The sequence below is a fragment of the Panthera pardus genome, unplaced genomic scaffold (genome assembly GCF_024362965.1).
Source record: "Panthera pardus isolate Hobbes unplaced genomic scaffold, ASM2436296v1 HiC_scaffold_12, whole genome shotgun sequence".
NCBI lineage: Eukaryota > Metazoa > Chordata > Mammalia > Carnivora > Felidae > Panthera > Panthera pardus.
This window is the reverse complement of record NW_026526677.1, coordinates 92,238,857-92,266,189: the sequence shown is the minus strand read 5'-3', so window position 1 is coordinate 92,266,189 and position 27,333 is coordinate 92,238,857. Positions and strand designations below refer to the sequence as shown.

The following is a 27,333-nucleotide window of genomic DNA, read 5'->3' as shown; positions in this document are numbered from 1 at the left end:
CATTTGGTGTTTTGTAATCACACACTTTCATTAAGAAAGATCAGTGCTTACAAATAATGCAATGATTCACGCTGATTTGCAAGATCAAGAACTCAGAAATTGCAGTTAAAGTGGAATACAGCAGGAGACTGCACCACTTAAGAATAAAGCCATATAGGATGACCAATCTCACAGGCTTCCTTTGCCTTGGTCCTCTGTCAGAAGTTGTCTTCCATTTCATAATTAACTGGTTCCTGAATACAGCACACAGAAGAAAAAGGCCATTAGCCACTGGAAGGAATGGAAGAGAACAGAGAGGAAGAAGAGAACAGAAAGCTAAGAAACCTATGGCCACGTGAGAGGACGAATCTTATGAAAGCCAACAAAAACACACGGCTTTGAAGTCAGGTAATATGTTCCCTCTTCCCCCTTGCAGGGCGGGGGACACTACAAGGATCAGATGTTCGAAATCCAGGTTTTGTATATTTTTAAATTTTTTTCTTTGAAGAACTGATTGCTAGAATTTATTAACAAGGAGCATTCACTTCAATCCTGACTTACTTTTATTCCTGCCCTCACCTAAGATACGCGTTTTCTTTTTTTCTTTCGGTTCTTCAGATTAGATCATTTCTATTGATCTTCTAGTTCACGGATTCTGTCTTCCGTCATTTCCAGTCTGCTGTTAACGCCATTCAGTAAATTTTCCATTCCTGTTAATTGTACTTTTCAGCTTTGGAATTTCCTTGTGGTCTTTTCTATAGTTTCTATTTCTCTGCTGCAATTCCTCAAGTGTGAATTCAATGTTTTTATCCTCCTTTAGGTGCTTGAACCTATTTATAACAGCTGCCTCAAAAGTCACTGTCTGCTCATTGTGACATCTGTGTCACCTCAGGGTCTGTTTCTGTTGATTTTTTTCCTTTAAGTATCACATTTTCCTTTTTTTTTTTTTTTTTTTTTTTTTGCTGGTTTTCTATTGGTCTTGAACTCTATCCTCTGACACCTCTGTTTGGGTCCCTGACCCAAGACTGGAGAATGCCCTCCGGCAAAAATTCACAAATAAATGTCAGCCATTGTCTTTCAAGTTTAGATTTATTCAGTTCCTGCCTGCTTCAGGCTATTCTCCAATAATTTCAAACTGTCCAGATTTCATCACTATTATTACCTATAGATGATCAAGCTATTCCATCATAAACAGAAACTGGAATAACAGAAATATATTTTTTATTTCAATAATTGTAAGAAAAGTCTTAGGAAGACATTTCATTCGGCTTTGATTTGGGCATGTTAGGTAGGAAACACACAGAACTGACCAGCAGTGTGATGGAGCTAGGCGATGTTGGGGAATAAAAATAAGAATCTTTTGGATTTCCACTTTTTTACCATGGGATGGTACATTTCTGGGGCATATGCAAATGAGTAAAAGAAGTCCATGCAACTGTTACGAGCATCTCTGTTGGTTCAGGTTATTGGAAATACTAAATGCTAAGCAGGAAGAAAGATCTGAACCTGCAAGACAGGAAGATATCTGTCAGTTAACCAGATCCTTCATTTAAGTAAGTCCAACCTTAATTTCAAATAGAGAAGTATACTTACTATAAATTTAGCGGAATCTGGATACTAGTCACCTGGAATGGAAAGCCAAGTATGTGAGGTATTCATTTGTACAGAACAGTTTGAGTACAGGATTATCTAATAGGACTCTATTTTAAGTTTTAATAATATATAGCAAGAAATACATACCTGATTCAAATAAAACCTAAGTGTTCCCATGCATGTCTTAAGCCAATAAAAAATGAAGGAAGCACTAGTAAGAAGAAAGTTTGCTGGAGGCAGAATCAGAGCACTGGACTAGACAGATTATGACTCCAGGAGAGTATGACATTCCTTATTTGTCCCGTTCTACATTTTATTCAACTCTGAATTTTAAAAACTTTTCTGGGATGCTGGCAAAAGTGAGCACTAATCTCCTGACAGCCATTTAATAATGTCCATGTCATCGCCCTCTTTCCTTCTTGGATTTTGTCAGGTCTCTTCCTCTGTCCCAATACCCAGGGAACCTGAGAATCCCTCTGAACATATTCAATTCTTCGAATCGAATACAGACTGTTAAGTAGGGTATTCACCCAAAATGTGGGGCATGGTCAGAGGCAAAACCAAAACACAGACAAAAATAGCCTTTCTGAATTCAAATACTACTAATGAAAATTTAACGGGTATCCTCCATTTATATAAATAACCTTACCTAGAAGAACCCTTTATTCTAAAAGCATTTGCTGAACACCTTCTAAATGTCAGACACTGTGGTAAGAGACTGAAAATATAAAGGTAAATAAGGCAGATTTCCAGCTTCCAGTCAAGCAGAGATGGACAAGCAAACAAATGGTTCCAGCGTGATGCAGTAAGTTACACAGGAAGACGTAAAAGACACTGTCTGTGAGACGGTAATAGATGTGTGCTTGATGAGAACAGGGCACGTCCCATGTGACCAGCCAGAGACTAGTGTCTATTCTTTCCTACTGGTTCAGACCCAATTGTTTTATAATTGAAGAAATTACATTAGGTCACAATTACAGAATTAGAGAGTAAGAAGGATTCTGGTTTCCCCAAATTGGAAATATCTCTAGTTGGGGGAATCTACATGGTTTCCACGATTTGTTGGAAATAACTTTTAAAAAATTAAACTGCTGGTTTCTGGCTATGACTGATTAGTTTGTATCAGAACAATTCTCCTGCCAAGGACAACTACAAAGGATGGAGAAATTTTTATTTTAAAACTTTTTTAATGTTTATTTATTTTTGAGAGAAAGAGAGAGAGAGAGCGCGCGCATGCACATGCGAAAGGGGCAGAGAGAGAGGGAGAAATAAATAAGGTAGATCTGAATCTGAAGCAGGCTCCAGGCTCTGAGCTGTCAGCACAGAGCCCAATATGGGGCTCAAACTCATGGACGGCGAGATCATGACCTGAGTGGCAGTCGGATGCTTAACTGACTGAGCCACCCAGGCACCCCAAGAAATTTTTATTTTAAATCTGTTGAAGTCATCAGAGGGCTACTACCCAAGCAAGCACCTGAGCGGCTGAGATTTCAGAGAGAAGGTAAATGTGAACCCGAGTTTCAGCATCCCCTTTTCCTCTTGAGGCATTTCCCCAATTCAGTGCAAAAAGAAAAGGCTGAGGCATGAAGCAGAAAGTGCTGGCTACAAAGCTAAGAAGCTAAGCAGGACTCCTGGCACTTTCATGGGGCTGAGAAAACAGAAATTGGAGTTCAGAGCCTCCCAAAGAGAAAAGACTTTTTAATTAGGACCCTTGAAGGCTTATGCTGTAAAAATAACGGTGAAGCAGAAACAGACAACACTTTTACAGACGTTGAAACTCAGCAGTAAATAATCAGCTCAGTCCCTGATCGGGTTAAAGCGATCTGCCCCTTGCCAAACTGCCTGCCAAAAGCAGTCCCGTCTGGAAGAAGAAAACTTCTTCCAGAGCCTCTGTGAGTTTTCATACGCAGTGCCCAGAATTCAATTAAAAATTATCAGGCATATCAAGAGAAAAGAACGAGAGAAAAATAAGTGATGCAGATACTGAATTAGGAGACAAAGACTTTAAAAGACTTGGATGCATATATTTAAGAAAAAAGATGACAAGATGAAGAATTTTAATAGACACTTAGAGTCTAGTAATAATTAGAAGCAGGCACTGCATACTATTCAGACTGAAGGGCAGAGACAAAAGGATGGGAAATATAGAGAGAAGTTTTAAAGACATATGAAGCATCGTGAAAAGAGAACAAGACAGAGCCATATCTGGAGACAGAGGGCTAAGAATTTGCTAAAACTGACGAAAGCCCAAGCAGCAGATTCAAGAAGTCCTATGAACCCCAAGCAGAATACATATTCACACTTTCGAATGTGAATAATTAACCACAGAGTTTAATGTGAATAATTAAACTGCCGAAGGCAAAATACAATGTGAAAATCATAAAAGCAGTCAAAAGAAACAGACATTATTACTTTGGAAGGGAACAATGACAGTTGCACAGATGATTCTTCACCGGAAGCGATAGAAGCCATAATGCAACATCGTGCAAGTACAAAAAGAAAGTAACTGCCAGCCTAGAGTTCAATAAACAGTAGAAAGGATCCGTCAGAAAGGAAGATGAACTGAAGACATTTTCAGACCAAAACGCTGGGACAATCTGTCACCCTCAGACCTGTATTATAAGAAATCCCAAAGGGAGTTTTTCCAAGTTGAAGGAAATGACTACCAGCACAGAGAAGAAAGGAAATACTGAAAAGAACGAACAGTAACAAAAAAATGTAGTGTCAGGAATTCTGAATAAATACTGACTTCAAAAACCGGTAGCTGTAATGTCTTAGAGAATTTTATGTATCTGTAGAATGAAAATGTGACAAAAATAACACAAAACCCTGAAGAAGGAAATGAGTGAAAATGGTCTAAAGTGTTTTATTGCCTAAGAAGTGGTCAAAGTACTGATGTATACGGGACTCCGATTAAAGTCATAATGTCTAGCACCAAGCACATAGTTTGTGGCACATTAGTAGGACCTCAAAAATGTTGAACTAATAAATAATAAACATTAAAACATCAGCCATTTTTTATATCCTTTTTCTCAAGTAAGTAAATTCATCATCAGAGGGGGCAGGCAACGATTAAACTAACTGGAAAACATCTTTTAACAGACCATGCTCAGCACTAAGATAAGACATGTCCACTTTAGCGAGAATGAATGGATATACTTACGCCTTAGGATTTTTTGTAGGACAATAGTAGTTACGTCTGTCCTTGTTCCATACTGGCTCTGTTGTCTGGGTTTTCTCTCATCTGCTGGTTCCAAAGATATCTGACTTAAACTTCAATCTCCTTGAGGACAGGAGATAACTGTCTCAGTGTTAGAGTAACCTCTTAAAACAGTGAGACGCACAGCATAGGCAGACCCTTAAAAACAACCCCCGCTGGTGATGTTGTAAAACAAACTAACTAATAAGCTTCTGGCTTGAGGCCCCATGTGTCTGCAAGAATCTGGAAGTAACACAGAGGTCCTAGAAACCTAAAAGACCACAAAGTATCATCAGGGCAGAAAGAAGTTTTCACTTAAAAAAAGCAAAGTTAAACTGTAGTTAAAAAAAAAAAAAAAATACTTGCCAGAATTAGAAAAACCAGGGCACCTCCCTAAAAACAAAATAGTATAAATTAATAATTTGTTGAGGTAGCTCTAAGAGGAATTAATGTTAACGTAAAATAATGTTAACACAAAATAATGAAGACTCACCAGATAGTCAGAGGCCTTAAATTCTTCTGTTGCTTTCCTTTTAGTTTCTTTTTTTCTGCTCACTTCTTCAATTTAAAGCAAAGGATGACATGTTTGTTTGTTTGTTTGTTTGGCTCCATGCCCAGCGAGGACCCCCACACGAGGCTTGATCTCATGACCCTGAGATCAAGACCTGAGCTGAGATCAAGAGTCAGCTGCTCAACCGACTGAGTGACCCAGGTGCCCCAAAGGATGAGCTTTTTTGATGAAGTACAAGGGCGATTTGCTGGGAGGCAGTGGAGGTGAACTACATGGGTGGGGCAGGACTAAGGGGATGGCCAAGACAGAGGGGCCATGGCCAACTGTGACGGATGATAACCTGCTTTTCTGTGCCGGAGAAAACACATAGATGAAATATGCAGCTGTTTTACAAGAAGTGACGTATATTTAGCAAGAAAAAAAAGAAGTACAATTTAACCGTTCCCTATTCTTTGGTATCTATTTTTCAAATAAGTGAAACAGAAGAGGACAGCAGTTTACTTTGTTCTGAATTGTGACTCTCAACAGAACAGTGTTGACGTTGATCATATTGCGTTAGATTACCCACTTTTCAACATGCTAAACCACACTGATAAAATTTTCTAGTACACCAAATCCTAACCCCTAATCATCAGGAATTAACCTTTTTTTTTTTTTCAATGTTTATTTTTGACAGAGCGTGAGTGTGGGAGGGGCAGAGAGAGAAGGGGACAGAAGATCTAAAGCAGGCTCCAGGCTCCGTGCTGACAGAGGAGAGCCTGATGCCGGGCTCGAACTCACAAACCATGAGATCATGACCCGAGCCTAAGTCGGACGCTTAACCGACTGAGCCACCCAAGCACCCCAGGAATTTATCATTTGGATAACTACATGGAAATCATTTTTCTGTTCCAGGTATCTACATGTATCAACATAAAACTGGCTTCAACTTGGGGGTTATGTGCTAAGACACAAGCATAGATGACAAAGTATATGAAAAAAGAATATCATAGGGGCAAATGGGTGGCTCAGTCATTAATCCCTCTAACTTTGGCTCAGGTCATCATCTCATGGTTTGTGAGTTCAAGTCCCATGTCAGGTGAGCACCAGCCCCACTTCAGGTGAACCCCGCTTCTCTCATTCTATGCCTTCCTCTCTTTCTCCCTTTTTCCCTCTGTCCCTCCTGGGATTCCCTCTCTGCTCCTCGCTTACTTGCACCCTCTCTCTCTCTCAGAAAATAAAAATAAATTAAATAAATAAAAAATAAATGAATAAATGAAAAAGGACTATAATACCTGTTCTGAATAGAATTAAGAAGATAACATGTGGAAACACTTTTGCTGATTAACACTTGAATTAAAATCGCTAAAGCAATCGGGTAATCACAAAAATAGTTATGTATATACATGTAAACTTCAAAGACCCAAATCTATAGGCAGTGAATGAGAGAACATGTCAAATGAGTATGTCTACAAATATAGGACATTTATCAAGCTGCTCTTACAATGCACATTTTACAGTTTATACAGGCACAAAGAGTTTGTAATTTCACTACCTTAGGCTTCTCAAATAATCCTTCAATTGCAGTTATTATTGGCTTAAGGTAGAGTGAAAGTTTTCACTGAGCTGTCTCTGACTCAACGAAACTACTTTGCTTAATTTTCAATGTAAAAACACTGGGTAAATAGAGCCCTGGGCATCTTGCCACGTACAAAAATGTGTGCTAAAATTAATTCAGGTGGTCTGGGGCCTGTTAGTTTACTAAGATCTCTTTTGGTTAACAGGAAAGACCTGGCAAATTGGTAAGATAGAAAAAGGACAGTTACGGTGTCATAAAAGTAATGAAATAGTCTTTAACCAACAATCTGGATAGCACACACTAGGAAACAGAAGATTGGAACAGTGGCACAGGACTGTGCTTTGACGAGTATGTTGTTTAGTATTTGACTAAATATATTTTGGACATTCCAAAAAACTATATGGGACCTCTGAAATATTTTCTAGAGAAGTGGCCCATTTCTGTTTACACAGTTAAATATTTGTTAAGTGTGACTGATTATGTACAGAATGGCTCTGATCAGGTAATTGTATAAATTTTGCATTAAGTTTCCTCTTTTTTTTTCTAAATTTTTTTTTTAATGTTTATTTTTTTTTTGAGAGAGACAGAGACAGAGACAGAGACCAAGCAGGGAAGGGGCAGAGAGAGAGGCAGGCACAGAATTGGAAGCAGGCTCCAGGCTCCGAGCTGTTAGCACAGAGCCCGACGCGGGGCTCGAACCCACAGACTGCGAGATCATGACCTGAGCCGCAGTCGGCCACCCAACCGACTGAGCCACCCAGGCGCCCCTTAAGTTTCCTCTTTTGATGATCCCTGAAGGGCAAAGACTGACTATCCATGGATCTCTTGGATGTGTGATACTCATTTTCGTGAGTATGTTCTTGAAACTTCTGAAACACTCACATCTTCGTGGTGGTTTGTGTTAATACTCAGCTTACTGGGTGCCTGGGTGGCTCCGTCGGTTAAGCATCTGACTCTTGACTCCGGCTTTAGGTCATGATCTCCAGTTCATGAGTCTGCACCTTGAGTCAGACTCCATGGTAAAAGCACAGAGGCCGCTTGGGATTCTCGCTTTCCCCCTCCGTCTGCCCCTCCCCTGCACACAGGCTCTCTCCCTCTCAAAATAAATAAATAAACTTAAAGTAAATACTAGCTTACTTCTGTTTCCTCTTGCCTCAGTGTCTCTGTCACATTGCTGACCCAGCCCTTATTTTTGGAGGCTCATCAGTTACTATGCAACAGAAGCCTGACGACATTCCTCCAGGGCCACGGCTGTCCTCCACTCTCATTGTACATTCTTTGTTGGATGCAACGACCCCAGTGTCGGAGTGGGAGTTGCCCTTTGGGAATTACTTTACTGTGACTGTCACAAAATAGATGACAATAAACGATTGAGTAAATTACTGAACATGGCAAGCTCACACATACATTGTCTTACAAATAAAAGACCAAAAACACTATCCTAACCACCTGACTCCCGGAAGACAGGCCACTGTTCTCCATATTATAAGTAGGAAATATAGAACTTCCTCAGAAGGATGATACTGATCAATTTTAAAAACTGGACACAATGTGGGAATGCAAGCTGGTGCAGCCACTCTGGAAAACAGTATAGAGGTTCCTCAAAAAACTAAACATAGAACTACCCTACGACCCAGCAATTGCACTACTAGGCATTTATCCACGGGATACAGGTGTGCTGGTTTGAAGGGACATATGCACCCCCATGTTTATAGCAGCACTATCAACAATAGCCAAAGGATGGAAAGAGCCCAAATGTCCATCGATGGACGGATGGATAAAGAAGATGTGGAATATATATACAATGGAGTATTACTCGGGAATCAGAAAGAATGAAATCTTGCCATTTGCAACTATGTGGATGGAACTGGAGGGTATGGTGCTAAGTGAAATGAGTCAGTCAGAGAAAGACAAAAATCATATGACTTCTCTCATATGAGGACTTTAAGAGACAAAACAGATGAGACTCATAAGGGAAGGGAAACAAAAATAATATAAAAAAACAGGGAGGGGAACAAAACAGATGAGACTCATAAGTATGGAGAACTGAGGGTTATGGGAGAGGTTGTGGGAGGGGGGATGGGCTAAATGGATAAGGGGCACTAAGGAATCTACTCCTGAAATCATTATTGCACTATATGCTAACTACTACTTTGGATGTAAATTTTAAAAAATAAAATTTAAATAAATAAATAAATAAATAAATAAATAAATAAAAAAAATAGGTCAAGGGGATGAAAAGTACAGCCAATAATAATATATTAACATAATATATAATAACAGCCAGTGATAGTCAATAATAATATAATAATAATAATATAATAACATCCAGTGACAGATGGTGACACTGTTGTGAGCATTACATAATGTATTAATTATTGAATCACTATCTTGTACATGTAAAACTAATGTAACATTGTATGTCAACTATACTTCAATAATAAAAAATTTTAAATAACAACAACAAAAAAAACTAGACACAATGTTTTGAATTTTTTTTTCTTAGGGAATTGGGCAGATTACCACAGATGGAAGAGAAACCAAACCTTAGGTTTTATGTGTTTGCTGCCTTTGGTTTTTATGGCTAGTTCTGAAGTAGCTACATGATCAGCAATAGATAGATGGAGTCATAACAAATTCACTTCCTGGAGCAAAGAATTTAGACGTCCTCAACAAGCAGTCACTTTCATACTTCACAAACCAGCTGGGTAGCTCTAATCGTAGGCCAGAAAGAGCTAGTGCTATAATGCAATGTTTGCATACTCATCTTGACACATTATTTTTATCTGCGTCTATCTGATTATCAGTGAAAGGTTCCAAACTGGTTAAAAAGTGTCCCCAAGCTCAGCAACACACAGACTTTCTTTTTTAAATTTTTTTTAACGTTTTTTTAATTTATTTTTGAGACAGAGAGAGACAGAGCATGAACGGGGGAGGGGCAGAGAGAGAGGGAGACACAGAATCCGAAGCAGGCTCCAGGCTCTGAGCCATCAGCCCAGAGCCCGACGCGGGGCTCGAACTCACGGACCGCGATATCGTGACCTGAGCTGAAGTCAGACGCTTGACCGACTGAGCCACCCAGGCGCCCCAACAACACACAGTCTTTCAAGGTTGTCCTCATGCAAGAGCTTGGAGATCATTCATACGATCTGTGCTTCCTAAGGCACCAGTCCCAGTCAAGTTATTTCTCCTTTGACCATCAGCCACGTATAGCTTGCACTTTTTCTTCCCAGGTGGATTATATACATTTCTCCAAGCTGGTTTTTACTTGGCTACTTCCTGCCCACTTCTAATCTCTCTAGGACCCTTAATTTCTTGTTTTTTCCTGATGGGACCTCTCAATTCATTCATCTGTGAATTCCATCAGTGTCCTCTCTACTCTTTTTCTACACATTATCAAGACTGATGACAAACAGGCAGGATTTAACCTCAATCCTTTCCCATTAAACTAGCCAAGCAACTGACAAACCCCATTTGATTACATATCCAGAACTGCTCCACTGCCTTTTAAATTGAGAAGAGAAGGGGAAAGACAGAAAGCTTTTGATTTGACTAAAATCTGTTACATTCTTGAAATGCACAAGGATTTCTCAATTAAGTCTTCAGTGCAGGGGATTGGCTCCCCACAAAGGTGCATTAAATACGCTTCTTTCTAGCTGTCCATCGTGAGCTATTACATATCGCTCTTAAAACCCGAAAAGGGTTCAAATTAGCTGAACATGATGAAGCAGGCAGTCATTTACAACATGCCACAAAAGCACTAGCACATCAAATAAAACTCTACAGACTGCTGGAGTGCACATTCCCCTCTTACCTGTTCTCAAATTTTCACATCAGTACTCCAATTTAGACAATAAAGGCAACGTTTTCTCTCCAGATAGTTATGACCAAAACAGACGGATGGTAAAAGGGGTCTAAGGCTGGCACTGATTTGTTTCTTAAGTGCCCACTCTACAAAACGTGTTTAAGTTTAAACCCAAGAAAGCACGACAGGACACCGCACAGGTAAGATTCCACCGGGGACAGGTCCCACACAAGACTTCATCCATTAGGCATCTGTGGGATACGAGAGCCACCCTGGGTAAAGGAGAGTTTGAAAAGGAGTCTAAAAGGATGACTCCCAAGGGTGTGCTAAGGGGTAAACCGTTTCTCCTCATCTCCTGCAGTGATTCCTACTTAGTAGGTTGCACCACTTACCTAGATACCCCCCTGCCTGCCTCTTCCCTCAACTGATCACTGGTGTCTTAAAAAAATTTTTTTTAATGTTTATTTTTGAGAGAGAGAGAGAGAGAGAGAGAGAGCGAGCACAAGCAGGGGAGGGGCAGAGAGAGAGGGAGACACAGAATCCGAAGCAGGCTCCAGGCTCTGAGCTGTCAGCACAAAGGCTGGCGCGGGGCTCCAACACACGAACTGCAAAATCATGACCTGAGCCAAAGTCGGACGCTTAACCAACTGAGCCATCCAGGGGCCCCGGGTGTCTAATTTTTTTAATTGGCACCTCCTAAATCTCTCAAACTCATCTACTTCTCTCCATATCTACTGCAACCATCCAAGGGCACTGCTTCTCATCTGGGCTACTGCAATAGCCATTTAACTGGTCCCTTGTATCCTCTTTTGCCCCCTCCAATTTATTCTCCAAACTCCATCCAGAATGTTCTAGCACAAGGCTGTCCTACTTAAAATCTCTCACTGACTCGCCATGGCTCTTATGACCTGCTTTCACTTACCTTTGACCTCTAACCCCTTTGCTTGCCAGGTTCCTGCCACGTTAATCTTCCTGAAGCTTGGTAAGGATCCTAGCATTCTGCTTTGTGGCCCTGCATAAATGGTACCTCTTGTTTGCCTGGAAAGTTTTAAACCTATCCCCTTCTCTTTTCCCTAGTTTTACAAATTCTTCAGAGCTTTAGAGCAAAATGTCACTTGCTTAGGGAGATCAGTCCTTTCAAAGCCATTCTTCACTTTTCCTTTAAAGCATGCAGTTTTGAGTGCATGGTCATTTTTATGTTTCATTTATATCATTTTGGGAAAGGTACGTCTCCCCATCAAACTGTAAGCTCAGTGAAGGCAAGGACAATGCCTGGTGTGCTCACGACATATCCCCCAGGACCTAGCTTGGTGTTTGGCCCACTACAGACCTTCAACAAATGTTTGCTGAATGAATGAATAACTGCTTTTTCCTTTCACTCTCCTTATTTTATCACATCCCTTTCATCAGCTCCTTGAAGACATTTCAAGGCTATAAGCAAAAATAATGAAAGAGAGAAGAAAGTCTTATAAAAAGGATGTCTAATCACTTTAAATGCCTAGGAAATAAGGCAACAACGGTACCTTAAATAATTAAAAATATAAAAATAATCAATTAGCCAAAGCTACCGTCTCCCTTGGCGATCCCATCCATATTTAAGTTTTATCACTTTTCAAAAAATTCTTTAATGTTTATTACGTGAGAGAGAGAGAGAGAGAGAGAGAGAAAGAGAGAGAATGAATGGGGAGGGGGTGGGCAGAGAGAGAGGGAGACACAGAATCCGAAGCAGGCTCCAGGCTCTGAGCTGTCAGCACAGAACCCAATGCAGGGCTCAAACTCACGAACCATGAGATCATGACCTGAGGCAAAGTTGGAAGCTTAACCGAGCCATCCAGGCGCCCTAAGTTCTATCACTTTGATGCAAATGACTCTTAGATATGTAGCACAGCCCTGATCTACCCCCTGAACCCAACGTCAACATTTTCATTTGTCATCTTGGCTTAGATATCCAGCTGGAACTTGGAACTCTGAATGCCCAAAACCAAATCCATCACCTTTTCTCAATGTCACTTTATTTAAGTTCCTTATTTCTATGACTATTACTGTGGCAATTACCATGCCATCCACGCTGGAAACTTTCTCTTCATTATGCATCTTCCTTTTTTTCTAGATCCGTATCAGTCAGTGGTCAAGTCCTAAAGATTCCCACTCTAGAACCTTCCTCATCTCTTCCTTTCTACCTTCACTCCTTACATGAAAGCCAAATCTTCGTTATGGAAACAAACTGGTCTCCTCCCTGCAATCCCACCTGTGTACTGCAACCACTAATCATAGCCTAAACGCATCTCTTGAATACACTGCTCCCCTTCTCAAAAACCTTTCAGAGATAATTATGATGCGACTAGCCCATTGATTTTCAACATTTAACCAATATCCCCCACTTCTTTGTGTGTGTCTTAATTAATTAATTTATTTCTTTTTGAGAGAGAGAGAGAGAGCACTCAAGTGAGTGAGGGGCAGAGAGAAAGAGAGAGAGAGACAGAATCCCATGAAAGGCAGAGAGAGAGAGGGAGAAAGTGTGGAGCCCGAAGTGGGGCCCGAGCTTACCTGCTGTGGGGCTTGAACTCACAAACCATGAGATCATGACTTCAGCCAAAGTCGGATGCTTAACTGACTGAGCCACCCAGGCGGCCAATGTCCCCCACTTCTGATTAACATAAAAATCTCCTATCCCTCCTGCACTGTTATTACTGAAACAACAGGGACTTTTTCCATTCCTTAAATGTAGAACTACGAGATTCAACATGCTTCTTCAAACCCTGCTCACTATATTTCGAGCTCTGTTGTAAATCACTATGATCAGACCGTGGGCTCTCCAGAGGTAGGACGCGGGCCAGTACCCAGTACATGGTAGGCACTCAATAAATGTTTCTTAAGTAAACTCCTACACTGTGACATTCAGGGTCATTCAAGATATAAATTCAATCCACTTTTCCATTTTATATCCTGCTACCCTCTACTTGGACTTCACCAGCCAGATTCTCCAGTGGTTCTTAAAGCACGGTCCCAGGACCAGTAGCATCTGTCCCAGTAGGGATTCATGAGGAATGCAAATTCTCAGGCCCCACTCTCTAGCTACTGAATCACCAACTCTAAGGGTAGAGCCTCCTCATTTGTGTTTTCACAGTGCTCCAAGTGATTCTAACGTATATGCTGAAGTGTGATAATCACTGAACTGCACTATTGGCATACCTTTGCGATAATGAGGTTTGGTTCCAGACGACGGCAATAAAGCAAATGTCACAATGGAGCAAGTCAAATGAATCTGTTGGTTTCCCAGTGCATATAAAAGTTCTGTTGACACTATACTATAAAGTGTGCAATAGTATTATGCCTACAGAAACATATATGCACAGCTTAATTAAAAAAATATGTTATTGCTAAAAACTTTAACCATCATCTGAGCTTTCAGTGAGTCATAATCACTGATCAGATCACTATAACAATGAAACTATAATAATGAAAGAGAACTATGATATGATATTATAAGACTTATAATATTATAAGAATTATAATAATGAAAAAGCGTGAAATATTGTGAGAATTACCAAAATGTGACAGAGTCGCGAAGTAAGCAAATGCCGTTGGAAAATGGGCACTGAGGGACATGCCTGATGTAGGGTTACCACAAAACTTTAACTTGGACAAAACACAGTATCTGAAGAGTGCAATGAAATAAAGCACAACAAAATGAGGTATGCCTGTATCCACCCTCAGATAAATGTTCATATAACTGAACTGAAATTTTGCCTCGTTTTGCATACACACTAGTTCAACTGGTGTTAGGAAATGCAAATGTATTCTTAGTAATGTCAATATCCTAAAGGTGTAAATTAACTAAAATTGTGCATATTTGGGGGAGTAAATCATATATCATCTACGTCTCAGCATCAGAAGCTTATTACAAACTTTGCCATCTTGGGGGATCTTGAGAAAAGATGTCTCTTTTCAGTTTCAAAGTGAAAAGAGAAGCTTTACATTTAATGATTCCAATTTTCCAGAGTTGAAGGTAGGTACTTACTGATACTTATCTGGCCAATCATTAAGTATCAAAATCACATAATGGCTCCTGGGAGCCAGGTGAGACATTTGGCTAACCTTGAAGGCAATGCAGACAAGCCAAGATTTGCCCTGAACAGGTAGACTCTTATGTAGGAAGAAGTAAATTTAAGCTGGGGTGAAACAGAAGCTGGTTTTCTCAGGCTAAAAAGAATGTATCCATATTCCCAGGTAAAAGGCAAACCCCCAGACATGAAATTCAAGAAGTTATCAACTTGAAAAGTTAATAGAACTATTAACTGTCCACTGTCTTAAAGGGAAAAAAAAAACCAAACATGTATAACAAAACCCCCAATACTATACACATACACTCACTCACACACACATAAAAATGGCTATGAGTGAGTGCAAGACAGTAGATACTGGTCATATTCATATAAATGGGATGCATGTTGGTACCAGGATGATAACATCACCATAAAGACATGATTAGCAGCAAATTACCAAAATCTATAATCAGAGTATGCTGGGCTGATTTTACATTTCCTAGGACAATTTTTCATTTTTCAGCCAAGGACATAGCTATAGAGAGATTATATAACTTTCCCAAGATCATAGATTTGGGCAGTGGGAAAGCCTCTGTCTACTTATTCTTAGACCAGAGGTTCTCTTACAACATTACTCTGATGCCTACAGTTGAACTGAGACCTGCTGAAGAGAAACACAAAGGACAATACATTACATTTTCAGGCAATACCATTCGTTTTCATTAAATCTATTAGATTACTTACCAGGTGTATGAAGCATCTTTAGCATGTTCCTAACAAATTGTGATAAAGCCTAAAGCCAGTTCAGGACAAAAAATAAGGCTTCAGTGTTATAAAACATCTTAAAATTTAGCTGGGTCATATAGATTTTATTTAAAAATGTAACAAGCAGGGGCTCCTGGGTGGCTCAGTCGATTACGTGTCTGACTCTGGATTTCGGCTCAGGTCATGATCTCACAGTTCGTGAGTTTGAGCCCTCTGCTGGGCTCTGCACTGTCTAGGGATTCTCTTTCTCCCTCTCTCTCTCTGCCCCTACCCCACTTGCACATGCGCTGTGTGAGCACACACGTGTGCTTACTTACACTCTCTCTCCCTCTCTCTCAAAAATAAACATGAAAAAAATGTAACAAGAAATCTTCGTACACAAAATAGGCAGCTGACTCTTGCTCACATACACACCCTAAGATGGGTTAAGTAAAAGATAAAGAAAAATCTCGAGGAAGTTTTCGTTGCTTTTGCTCTGCAACTCAAAACACATGCTGAGAAATGGACTGTTAGTTCTATAGCTGACCGTTTCCTTCCAAGCTCTGGTTTTGGTAACTCCCAGACACAACTCTTAACCTTGTCGTTGATTTGAAAAATATAGGTCCCATCCCATTTCAATAATGAAATATCCAAAATCCAGTCCATACTCCAGTTATCTTATGTAGTAACTATAACACAACTTTTACACTGCAGAATTTTAGACCTGGGATGGGCTTCTGAGACCACGTAATCCAATACCATCGTTACGGAAAAAAAAAAAAGAACTAAGGTTTTTGCCAGACAGAACTTTAACACAACGAAAAGTCTGACAATCCTTTGGAGTTACTATATACAGAGGTAGCCCGAAAGCTTCCTGAATCTTGTCAAAATTTAAATGAACATGTTACCCTACATATTTCTATCTTGTTTGAAATACTGAGTGTATATACCTCTTAAGAGGTTTTTGAAACTCAGAAAATTAAAAGAAAGTGAGATTTTGCTACTTAATTATCTTGAGGTTTTAAGAATAATAATTTTAAGAAGCGCTGAATAATCTGGTAAGAAAATTTCAGTAAAATTACTATGAAAACACATTACTATATACACAGGGTTTTTCGTTTAACATTCAAACATGCTCTCATTCATGACACAGACGGAAAAAAACAGATGAGAAAAGACAAAGTCTATATGCAGAGAATGCCTCTACTTTAAAGATTTCAAAACATCAAACCTTTTAATAACATCTCAGTGAGAAATAACGTCTTGAATATTGTCCATATAGCTAAATAACCAAAGCCCAGAAAAGTAAAAACTGTAAAGCAGGGCCAAAAAATTAGTAATGGCCTTAAACTTAAGTCTCCATATTCTGAGATTTATATCTTACATAAAATTTCAAGAACTTCCTTTGCCAAAGGGGAGAAAAAGAAGAGTCCTTCCTATACCATAGTCACAACAACCTGTGCAAATACAGAGCCACTTACCTATTGTTGTTCCGACAATTTCGACAGCTAATGCGCTCCAGCGGGTCCGTCTGAGGTACTGCTGTGTACCTCCCACCACCCTGGTCAGGAAGGAAGTGCAGGGAAAAAGAAAAAGAGAAAAGCGTGAAGGTGTCACAGACCAATAATCAAACAGCCTTAAATGTAAAAGCCGGCCCAATAAGAAACAGTTATACACTATATTTTAACCAACCTCTGAGCAAAATGTTATGCTGATCGTTAGTTACCAATATTCACCAATGAATTCTGTACAATATTAAGACTATACCCTACAAGCTAATCGCCATGTTTTTCCCAAGTCTTTTTGTACTGGAAGGAGCCAAAGAAATGGAGACATTTAGTCACTTCCCCTTCAGGGTTTCAAATCTACTGGGCCCAAAATACACTGTACATTACAACCTCCTATTCATTTTTACTTTTCTAGCAGTCATGGAAGAATTTTACGTGATGCCAGTTGGAGAAACAGGGTGGAAATCTGTTTGAATGATGTCACAAGATAAACCCATCTTCATTTTCCTGTAATTATTTCGATTAGGTCTGTTCACTTGACTACACTAAGTTTTCAAACATGTTATATTTTTCCAGATGGAGTAGATTCTCAGCCAGCAATGACTTGGAGGGGAGGATTAATATTTTGATGTTGCTTTTGGCGGAAACTGCCTGGCAATTAAGAAAAATGCCCAGATTAACACATACCTCATTGTAAAACACTCGCTTGACATATACAATGGCAAGAGTTCTTCCAAACTGGGTGTTGGGAACTGAAGCAGGCTTACGGTCAGAGTAAAAATTCTGCTTTCAGACGAAAAACAGCAGAACCGAATTTGATAAGGGTAGGAGAGGCTGTCACACTGCACCCAAACCCAGGGCAGTTCTGCAAGGTTAAGGAAAGTTCAGGCCATTGTTTTTCCCAGAATACTTTCCATTTCCATTCATCTCATAACAACGGCCAGAATCTAAGCAAACCAAAAGTACTGAAAATGTCTCTCCACATTCCTGATCCAACTAGCAACAGGAATTTTTGGGAAAACATTGAGAGAAAGAATATCCTCTGCCACATTCAGATCATGAGCATAAGCTCCAAAGCTTCACAAGATCAAGTTCACCTACGGGGTAATGTGCTCATTTGAGTCACTAAACACATCAAAGTTAATTCAATGATTTTTATGATCACCAGCATTTTTAAAAATTTCCCTATTTCCTCCCACCCAGAAAAGAGGTGTAAGAAAACTAATACGTGAAAACCACAGATGTCAGCCTCTAAAACTGTACACCTAAAGGAGCAACTATTATTTAAACAGAATTTCGCCGTTCAGAAAAACCCAAATTCCTGTGTCCGAATCCTAAACCAAACATCAGACTTATTCTTTTCTGCTTATGGAAACAGCATATGCTATTCAAACTTTAATGCTCTCTCCTTTAGTTTCCTGGACAATGTTACTAGCTTGGACTAGGAGTGGAGACCCAAAAAAGTTTAGAAAGTCTGAATATAAGCCATGTCTTTCACCACAAAATAATGAAATCATTATTCTCTTTTGATAATGAGATGCACTCAGACAAACGAGGTATTTTTCTACAACACATTAAAACTAGATCACATGAAAACCCAGCAGATGTCCAGCTTTAAGATACGAATATATATTACAGTTTTATTCTCCAAATGTAATATTTTAATAAGTCTTTGTTGAGTTGAGGGTGAAAAAATACCTCTAAACTCCCTTCAAATTTTAGCACATTGTGGGTTATGGCAAGTTTATCTGTAATCAGAACAATGACAAAAATGTCAGTGAGTGCTTAATTTGATCAACTAAACATATTATCTATTTGAAAAATAATGTGGATGCACATACATCCTAACGACATCATAAATCAAACTTCCTAATGCAGAGAACCTCTTTAACCAGCATAAATGCAAAATAAGCTAGTTACTCTAGTCCCGTTTCAAAAAATTAAACTAGATCACTAAGTTATCCCTGAAATAAAGTATTTTTAAAGGTCCATCACTCCTTGTGGCTAAAGGATGGTAATATTATAAAAGGCAAAAATCTTACAGGTAACAGCCCTACCGCACATCAGGCACAAGAGACAAAAGAAACTCATTATAGGCCAGAAGTCACAATCTGGTGGCCTGCAGACATGTTCCACGTGGCCTATGCACTGCTTTCAAAAATTGGAATTAGTTGCCAACGTGTAAAAACTCTCGCCATTTCACCTGGATTTACAAGATGTTTTGGAAAAATCAGAAAACCGGTAACCCCAGGCCCTCTGTCCGTGCCAACACCAGGAATGAACTGCAGCTGGTGTTCTCCAGATTGCTCCCGCCTCCAACTGCTCTCTTTCCCAGCTTGCTTCACGCAGTTTCACGATCTGCCTGACTCCCCTGGGCCTGCGAGTTTTCAGATTTTGCTCTAAATGAAGCAAATTTAAAGTCTCAGGTCCAATCTATGCCCTGTGGTATTTCCAGCTCTCAAGAATAACTTCCGGCAAGTTCGTTACTGGTATTCCACTTTCACCATGAAAGAATTTTAAAATATAAACCAAACTGATGAACATAACTATCACCTGACAACAGAAAGTTTACACAGATTACTCTGGATTAAGGGGTTGCCACTGATACATACTATTTCCAGTCCAGTGAGCCTGTAAGGTTTCTATGGTCACAAAGGCCAAGTAGGCCAACCATGTTATTGCACCCTGGTACCGTGGGGCCCAGGGAGGATTTATTTATTTGTCTGTTTGTTTGTTTATTTATTTAAAAAATTTTAAATGTTTATTTTTGAGAGAGAGAGAGAGACTGAGCGAGCAGGGGAGGGGCAGAGAGAGAAAGGGAGAAACAGAATCTGAAGCAGGCTCTAGGCTCTGAGCTGTCAGCACAGAGTCTGACGTGGGGCTCGAAACACGAACTGCGAGATCATGACCTGAGCCAAACTCAGATGCTTAACCGACTGAGCCATCCAGATGCCCAGGGAGGCTTTATTTATAATTAGGTCTCTTACATTTACTAGGTGACGAGGATGTTCAAAATCCACATGCGTCCTGGTTAGTGAGCTTGTGTGTCCCGCGTAAAGCCCTCCATTCAAGTTCCCATTCATGACTCCATTGACTCCATTAGAGATCTTATGGTGAACATGGGAGCAGCCATTGCTGAGACCTCCATTACTTAGGAAGCTTCCATGAACATTCCCATTTATCCGATTTGTTCCAGGCAGAGTAGTGTATTCCACCATCTGTCCATTAATATCTGACCCTTGGTAGAGATATCCTGGAGGGTCATATTCTGTTAAAAGAGAAGAAGCAAAACAAAACAAATGAAACAAACAAAAAAACCAAAAACACACAACAGTAAGACACTAAAAAAGACAATCTTCTTGGGTAGGCAGTTTGATTAATGAAACAAACCCCTAAGAAACTATAAATACAAGAAAATAAAACGCCCTAAATATGTTCACTGTGTTCACTTAACGCCTAATTATGAGATATGCTTTGAGAAAGTTATTGCTATTTCCTTGTAAGGAGATAGCTAGGAACTTTGAGTTAATTAAGACTCTGTTAATGGGAAAAGAAATTAACCAGAGAGAAATTACTCAAAAGAATTAATAAATTATGTAAGTTGAAACTATCAAAGTCCTGGCAACACTAAGAAAAAGTGTTTAAACTCCCGCACGCTTCAAAGTGCCGAGAGAAACCGTATAAAAAAACAACAAAAGACAGGGCGCCTGGGTGGCTCAGTCAGTTAAGCGTCCAACTTCGGCTCAGGTCATGATCTCACGGTTCGTGAGTTCGAGCCCCACGTTGGGCTCTGTGCTGAGAGCCTAGAGCCTGCTTTGGATTCTGTGTCCCCCCCCCCCCCCCTCTGCCCCTCCCCTGTTTATTCTCTCTCTCTCTCTCTCTCTCTCAAGAATAAATAAAACACTAAAAAAAGGTTTTTTTTAAACAACAAAAGGCAACCTTTAGGTAGGATATTTTATTATTGTTTTGAATTTGTTAAATGTTTATTTTTGAGAGAGAGAGAGAGAGAGAGAGAGAAAGAGCATGAATGGGGGAGGGACACAGAGAGAGGGAGACACAGAATCTGAAGCAGGCTCCAGGCTCTGAGCTGTTAGCACAGAGCCCGACACGGGACTCGAACTCACAAACCACGAGATCATGACCTGAGCTGAAGTTGGATGCCCAACGAACTGAGCCACCCAGGAGCCCCTAGGTAGGATATTTTAAATAGTAATAACACTTTTAAATGAAAGGATGGAGTTATGTATACATTCACTGACTATCCATACAGTTCCTTGGTTAATACAGTCCATGTGGAAGTTGTGGTTTACTAAAGGCTAATTATTCCATTTCCTTATACTAAAAGCATTAAATAGTTGCCTCAATTCTGATTTCCACGGGTACACTTACTAGACATATCTAGAAAAAGTGAAATAGTCCTTAGAGAATATGGTACCTAAACTCTACAGTACTTATTGGCAGAGTTCGGATAAATTCTTTGAAGGTATTAGAACATGCCAAGATTGGATTAGGTGTTCTTCCTATTACTGAACTTTTTGCACAGGTGAGTTATTATCAGTATATCTGATTATCTTTTCCACTACAACTGTAAGTTGACAGGGCAGGAGCCATGTTTACTTTTTTACCAGCGTTCATTGCTTAAAACAGTGCCAGGCTCCTCAAAGATAGTTAATGAGTATCTTCTGAATAAATGACTGAATGAACATCACTATCATAAGCTTCTCTCTTTGAACATATTACCAAGTCAGAAAGGGAAATGACCTTAACCAGATTAATCTCGCCCAGACAACCAAAGCAGTACTTTTCCTTTAATGATTCAGCTCACACAACTAAAGTCGATGATACTGAAACCATTTAGAAAAAGAGCCAATCAAATGATCTCCAACCCTTTCAGCCTGGTACCACCACCACTACCAATTCTCTCCCTACTGTCTCCTGGAGGGCACCAATTCGATAAAAACAAATCATCTTTTCTCCCCCTGAGCTATTAGCTTTAATTCTCTTATTCTGGGGCCAGTGAGAAAACCAAAAAACCTCCTCCCCCCAAAGACTAAAGTCTCTGCTGGATCTGATTCCCCTGATTATAACGGTTGGGAGAACAAGAAAGGGGCAAAGGAGAGGGGAAGGGAGAGAGGTCGGGAAAGAGAAAGGAAGAGGGGTTCTGGGCTAGCTGTTTTCATATACCATCATCACTGACCGTGTAAACACTCTCATTACAAGATACACTTAGGGGGAAGAGATACCAGTCTCGAGCTGTTTGGGTACACCAGGTACTGAAACAGGACCATGTTACCTTAATTTGTGTCATTCAGTAAAAGCAACTTAGGAAAGTATTCTTTTCCAGACTTTCCAGCCTCTTCTATTCCTGCTGACAGGTCTTGTACCAGTAAGAAGGCGTTCCTGCAGCAATCCCAGAGCTCACGCTTCAAAAACTCTTTGCTCTTTGGTGGTCCGACAAAGCCAGGGTTTCCCAGCACTAAGTCAGCTATTTACTTAGAGACCTGCCTGGTTTTGGCTTTGCTGTTTATTTCTACTGGGCAATTTAATGTGATGCTCCACTTATTCTGGCTGACAGCTAGAACAGTTTTAAAGTCCCCTCCCTGAATGAAGAGTATCTAACATGTTTTATGCCATGACACTCATGCACAAAAGTATTAGGGATCAACATGCATTCTGACAATATTTTCCCACCCATCTTTATAAAAGGACAAAGAAATATTTCTGAATGGCTTACTCTGTATGGTGCTTTGCTGGCGGTTCTTCCACAGGCACATTGCGATGAAAGCCATGAGAATGAGGACCATGACACCCAGCACGCAGCCAACTATCAGATACAACATATCGCTGCTTCTGGTGGGGCTGGTTGCAGGCCCAACGTTTCGTCCACCTCCTGGGGAATTTGGAGGGGTACTCAAGTCTTTGACAGGATACTCAGAAGCTCCAGGAACACGTTTCACTAGTTGAAATATAAAGGAAAACATGATGTCAGAGCGAACACAGACTCCATGAAATGGTTTACTCTCTGAAGGAGGTCTGGTTAGGAATGCAAACCAATGTGTTTACACTTGTTACTGAGATGATGTGACCACCAATGAGTCACAAAGAGGGCTCAAAAGTTGAAAAATCGGATGTGCCAAAGTCTTAGTCCACAAATTCTAGAGAAATCATAAAATCAGGGAAACAAATGTACCTACTTGAACCCAAGCTCCTATACGATTATCTGCCCAATCATCCTTATAGAAGACTATCAAAGAGTTGAAATACAAATATTCCAACTTACGGATGGAACAAATATTTCTCTGTGATATACTCTGAGCTGAAGAAGACTCAAAAGTACATATTTTATGTCTCTTTCATGCGATTACTATTACAAGATACGGCTTCGGACTATTCGAACAATCATCTGCAATTCCGAAGACAAGCATTTCAAAACCAATACCCTTTGGAGTCCACGTACATGCAGTCTTTTTACCTAATGCATTGATATTCTGAGTAAGAGTGACAACAGAAGCTAGTAACAGGTGGACTCAAATCCCATTTTCTCTGTCCTCAGAAAACATGTTCTTAATGTTTTAAATGTCATAGAGTAGCAACAGAGCATAGTGGCTGACAGCCCGGCCTCTGGAACCACACGGCCCAGCTTTATATTCTCAGTTCTACCATTTATCCTTAGCTGTAGGACTTTAACCTCCACGGACCAGGGTCTGTAGGTGGAAACTGGAGATAACAACTGCTCTATCAGAAGGTTGTAATGAAGGGTAAATGAGTTAATCATGTAAAGCACTTAGAACAGAGACTGGCACATAGCAGTGTTCGATCACTTTTGTTATTATTAGTTATTATACTTCCTGTTACGGCTTGTACTGGGGCAGAGTGGTCTTTAAAAACAATCTGAGTCAATAAGTAGTACAGTGGGGTTCAACTTTCTAGCAACTTTACACAGCACAGAGCTGGGAATCCATAAAAAAGAGGCCACCTTCCAAAGGAAAGAGGTCTCCAACAGTGAAAACTAGATGAATACTCGGCAGAGACTCTAAAAGAAACTCCTACTTCAGGTAGTATGTTGGCTTAGACAATTTGAAGGTCCCTGCCAATTCTAAAGGAAACAAATGAGTTTCTGAGGCAAAATAGACGTTACAGATCATACATTAAAGATCATGATTACCCCTGGGGAAGTCCGTCAGATTTATCTACTCTTCCTTTAGTTTTTATTTATTCACAATTCTACCAAGCTTGATGATTTTGCCAACTGCTGCTAAAGTTAATAAATTCTGTGGTGGAGGTGACACAGACTCATCAACATCAGTAAGAAGAAATAGGAGGAAGGGGAGGAGGAAGGGAGGAGAAGAAGGAAGGGAAGAGAAGGAAGGAAGAAAAAGAAGGGATGAGGAGGAGGAAGGGGGAGGAAGAGGAGGAAGGGGGGAGGAGGAGGAGGGGGAGGAGGAGGAGGGGGAGGTGGAAGGGGGAAGCACAAAAAGAAAAAAAGAGGAGTGCCTGGGTGGCTCAATTGGTTAAGCCTCGGCTCTGGCTCTTGATTTCGGCTCAGGTCATTATCTCATTGTTCATGGGTTCCAGCTCTGCATCAGGCTCTGTGCTGGCAGTGTGGAGCCTGCTTGGGATTCTCTTTCTCTTTCTCTTTCTCTTTCTCTTTCTCTTTCTCTTTCTCTCTGCTGGCTCCTCCCCCCCCAAAATAAACAAATAAACTTTAAAACAAAAAAAAAAAAGAAGAGGAAGAAGGAGAATGAGGATGAGGAAGAAGAAGAGGCTAAGAGCATGGAACAAGAAAAGTGAGATGGAAAACATAAAGAGAAAACAAAGAACTAAGAAAAATTATGATAGTCTCTGATATTTAAGAGTAGGGGGAAATGGGCTGGCTTCAACACCATTCCTGAAAAACCTTACGAAATCACTAAAGATAAGACAATCACCGTTAACAACAAGAACCCTGAGGGGCGCCTGGTTAAGCATCCGACTTCGGCTCAGGTCATGATCTCATAGTTTGTGAGTTCAAGCCCCATGTCGGGCTCTGTGCTGACAGCTCAGGGCCTGGAGCCTGCTTCGGATTCTGTGTCTCCCTCTCCTCAGCTCCTCCCCTGCTCACACTCTGTCTCTCTCTCAAAATAAATAAAGATTTTTTTTAAAAAAACTAAAAAAAAAAAAACAAGAACGTTGAGTCATTTATTTTTTTTATTTTAATGTTTTTATAATTTATAAAAATTTTTTATAAATTTTATATTTTTATAAAATTTATGTTTTAAAATTTATAATTTTTGACAAGAGAGAGGAGTACGAGTGGGGGAGGGGTGGGAGGTGGGACAGAGGATCTGTAGAAGGATCCACCAAAGCAGGCTCTGTGCCGACAGCAGAGAGCCCAGTGTGGGGCTTGGACTCACAAATCCTGAGATCATGACCTGAGCCAAAGTTGGACGTTTAACTGACTGAGCCATCCAGGCACCCCTTGAGTCATTTCTTTAAAAACTGAGATTGCGTATTATACATTCTATTTAAACAGGCTGGGAATTGTGTAATACATTTCAGAAAGTTATTCAATATGAACAGTTAATGTTTTAAAGAGCTTTTTTCATTTTTTAGTGACCTGGAAGTCTGTAGGTAGAACCTTTTATTCCCCAGCAAAGTCAATTAATGAGGCATATACTATTATAGACACATCTATGCTTAAATAATACAGTTATTACACTGTTGTCTATCTTTTATGTTTTGCCTGGCTAGATTCTTAAATGTCTTGGGGACAGAGATGATAAATTCCATTCTTATTTAATTTTGCCCTACATATTACAACACTCTAGAGGCAAGTAACAAATGTCCGTTAACGTATCATAGTGACTAATACAAAAAGCCCCTCAAATATATACTACCCAAATTAAATCCAAGGTAAATTTAAATGTCTGTATATTTATATACACATGTTTAATGTGGATTTAATATGTGGGTTTTGCAGCAGAAAGTCATATGACTAACTTAGCATTAAAAGATGGAACAATGTCTTGTCTTTATAATTCAGTTTATGTGGGGCATCTGGGTGGGAGGTGGGACAGAGGATCTGTAGAAGGATCCACCAAAGCAGGCTCTGTGCCGACAGCAGAGAGCCCAGTGTGGGGCTTGGACTCACAAATCCTGAGATCATGACCTGAGCCAAAGTTGGACGTTTAACTGACTGAGCCATCCAGGCACCCCTTGAGTCATTTCTTTAAAAACTGAGATTGCGTATTATACATTCTATTTAAACAGGCTGGGAATTGTGTAATACATTTACACAGGCTCAGTCAGTCAAGCGTCCGACTTTGGCTCAGGTCATGATCTCACGGTTTGTGAGTTTGAGCCCCGTGTCGGGCTCTGTGCTGACAGCTCAGAGCCTGGAGCCTGCTTTGGATTCTGTGTCTCCCTCTCTCTCTCTGCCCCTCCCCTGCTCACACTCTGTCTCTCTCTGTCTCAAAAATAAATAAAACATTAAAAAAAAATTATAATTCAATTTATCTGAGCCTCAGTTTCTTCATTAATTTTTTTTTTTTTTAATTTTATTTGAGACAGCAAGCAGGGGAGAGGGACAGGGGGAGAGAGAGACAATCTTAAGCAAGCTCCACACTCAGCGTGGACCCCAACATGGGTTCGATCCCAAGACCCTGGGATCATGACCTGAGCCGAAATCAAGAGTTGGACGCTCAACTGACTGAGCCACCCAGGCACCCCAGTTTCATTTTTGAATTGGTATCATAAAATCACCTGTAGCAGACACACTGAAGGCTGCCCAGCCCAGTCAGCAGCCTTTTCCTCCCATACTTGCAAAGCCCCAATTTTGTTGAGCTGTCCACTCAAACCCCAACAACTAAAGTAGGTCCTGATCAATCATTTCCCTCCTGGGAATGGTTTGGGGAGCATGTGACTGAGTCCTGATCACTGAGACCAGCGGGGGTGGGGGACGGGGGAGGAATATGGGAAATTTTCTCTTGTTCTTAAAAACAGACACAAGTTAAAAACAGTCTCTTTTTCTATTAGATTAACTGAGACTGGACAGGAGTTTGTAAATAGCCACATTAGCTGTTTCTATTACGTGTAGTATTATCACCTTTAAAAACAGATAATTGGAGTACCTGGGTAGCTCAGTGGGTTAAGCGTTCAACTCTTGATTTTGGCTCAGGTCATGATCTCACAGTTCCTGAGTTCGAGCCCTGCATCAGGCTCTGCACTGACAGTGAGGTGCCTGTGTGGGATTCTCTCTCTCCCTCCCTCTGCCCCTCTCCAGCTCTCTCTCTGTCTCTGTCTCTCTCTCTCTCAAAATAAATACATAAACATTAAACAAAACAACTAGAAGATATTTTATAGTCAATCTACATATGGAGGCAGAGTTGGGAATTTCAATTTAGCAGAGCGC

The 27,333-nt window shown here is 40.2% G+C and overlaps 1 protein-coding gene across 6 annotated transcripts in view; it reads right to left on the bottom strand.

Annotated features, from left to right (window-relative positions):
- CDON (cell adhesion associated, oncogene regulated) overlaps nt 1–27,333 on the bottom strand; it is a 105,225-nt gene that overhangs the window by 5,970 nt on the left and 71,922 nt on the right. For all 6 annotated transcript variants that reach the window (XM_053900290.1, XM_053900289.1, XM_053900284.1 and 3 more), the window contains exons 16-18: nt 22,678–22,899; nt 19,931–20,211; nt 16,917–16,996 (exon numbers count right to left, since the gene is read on the bottom strand). In XM_053900290.1, coding sequence (XP_053756265.1) covers nt 16,917–16,996; nt 19,931–20,211; nt 22,678–22,899 — 583 coding nt within the window. The remainder of the gene's footprint in view (nt 1–16,916; nt 16,997–19,930; nt 20,212–22,677; nt 22,900–27,333) is intronic.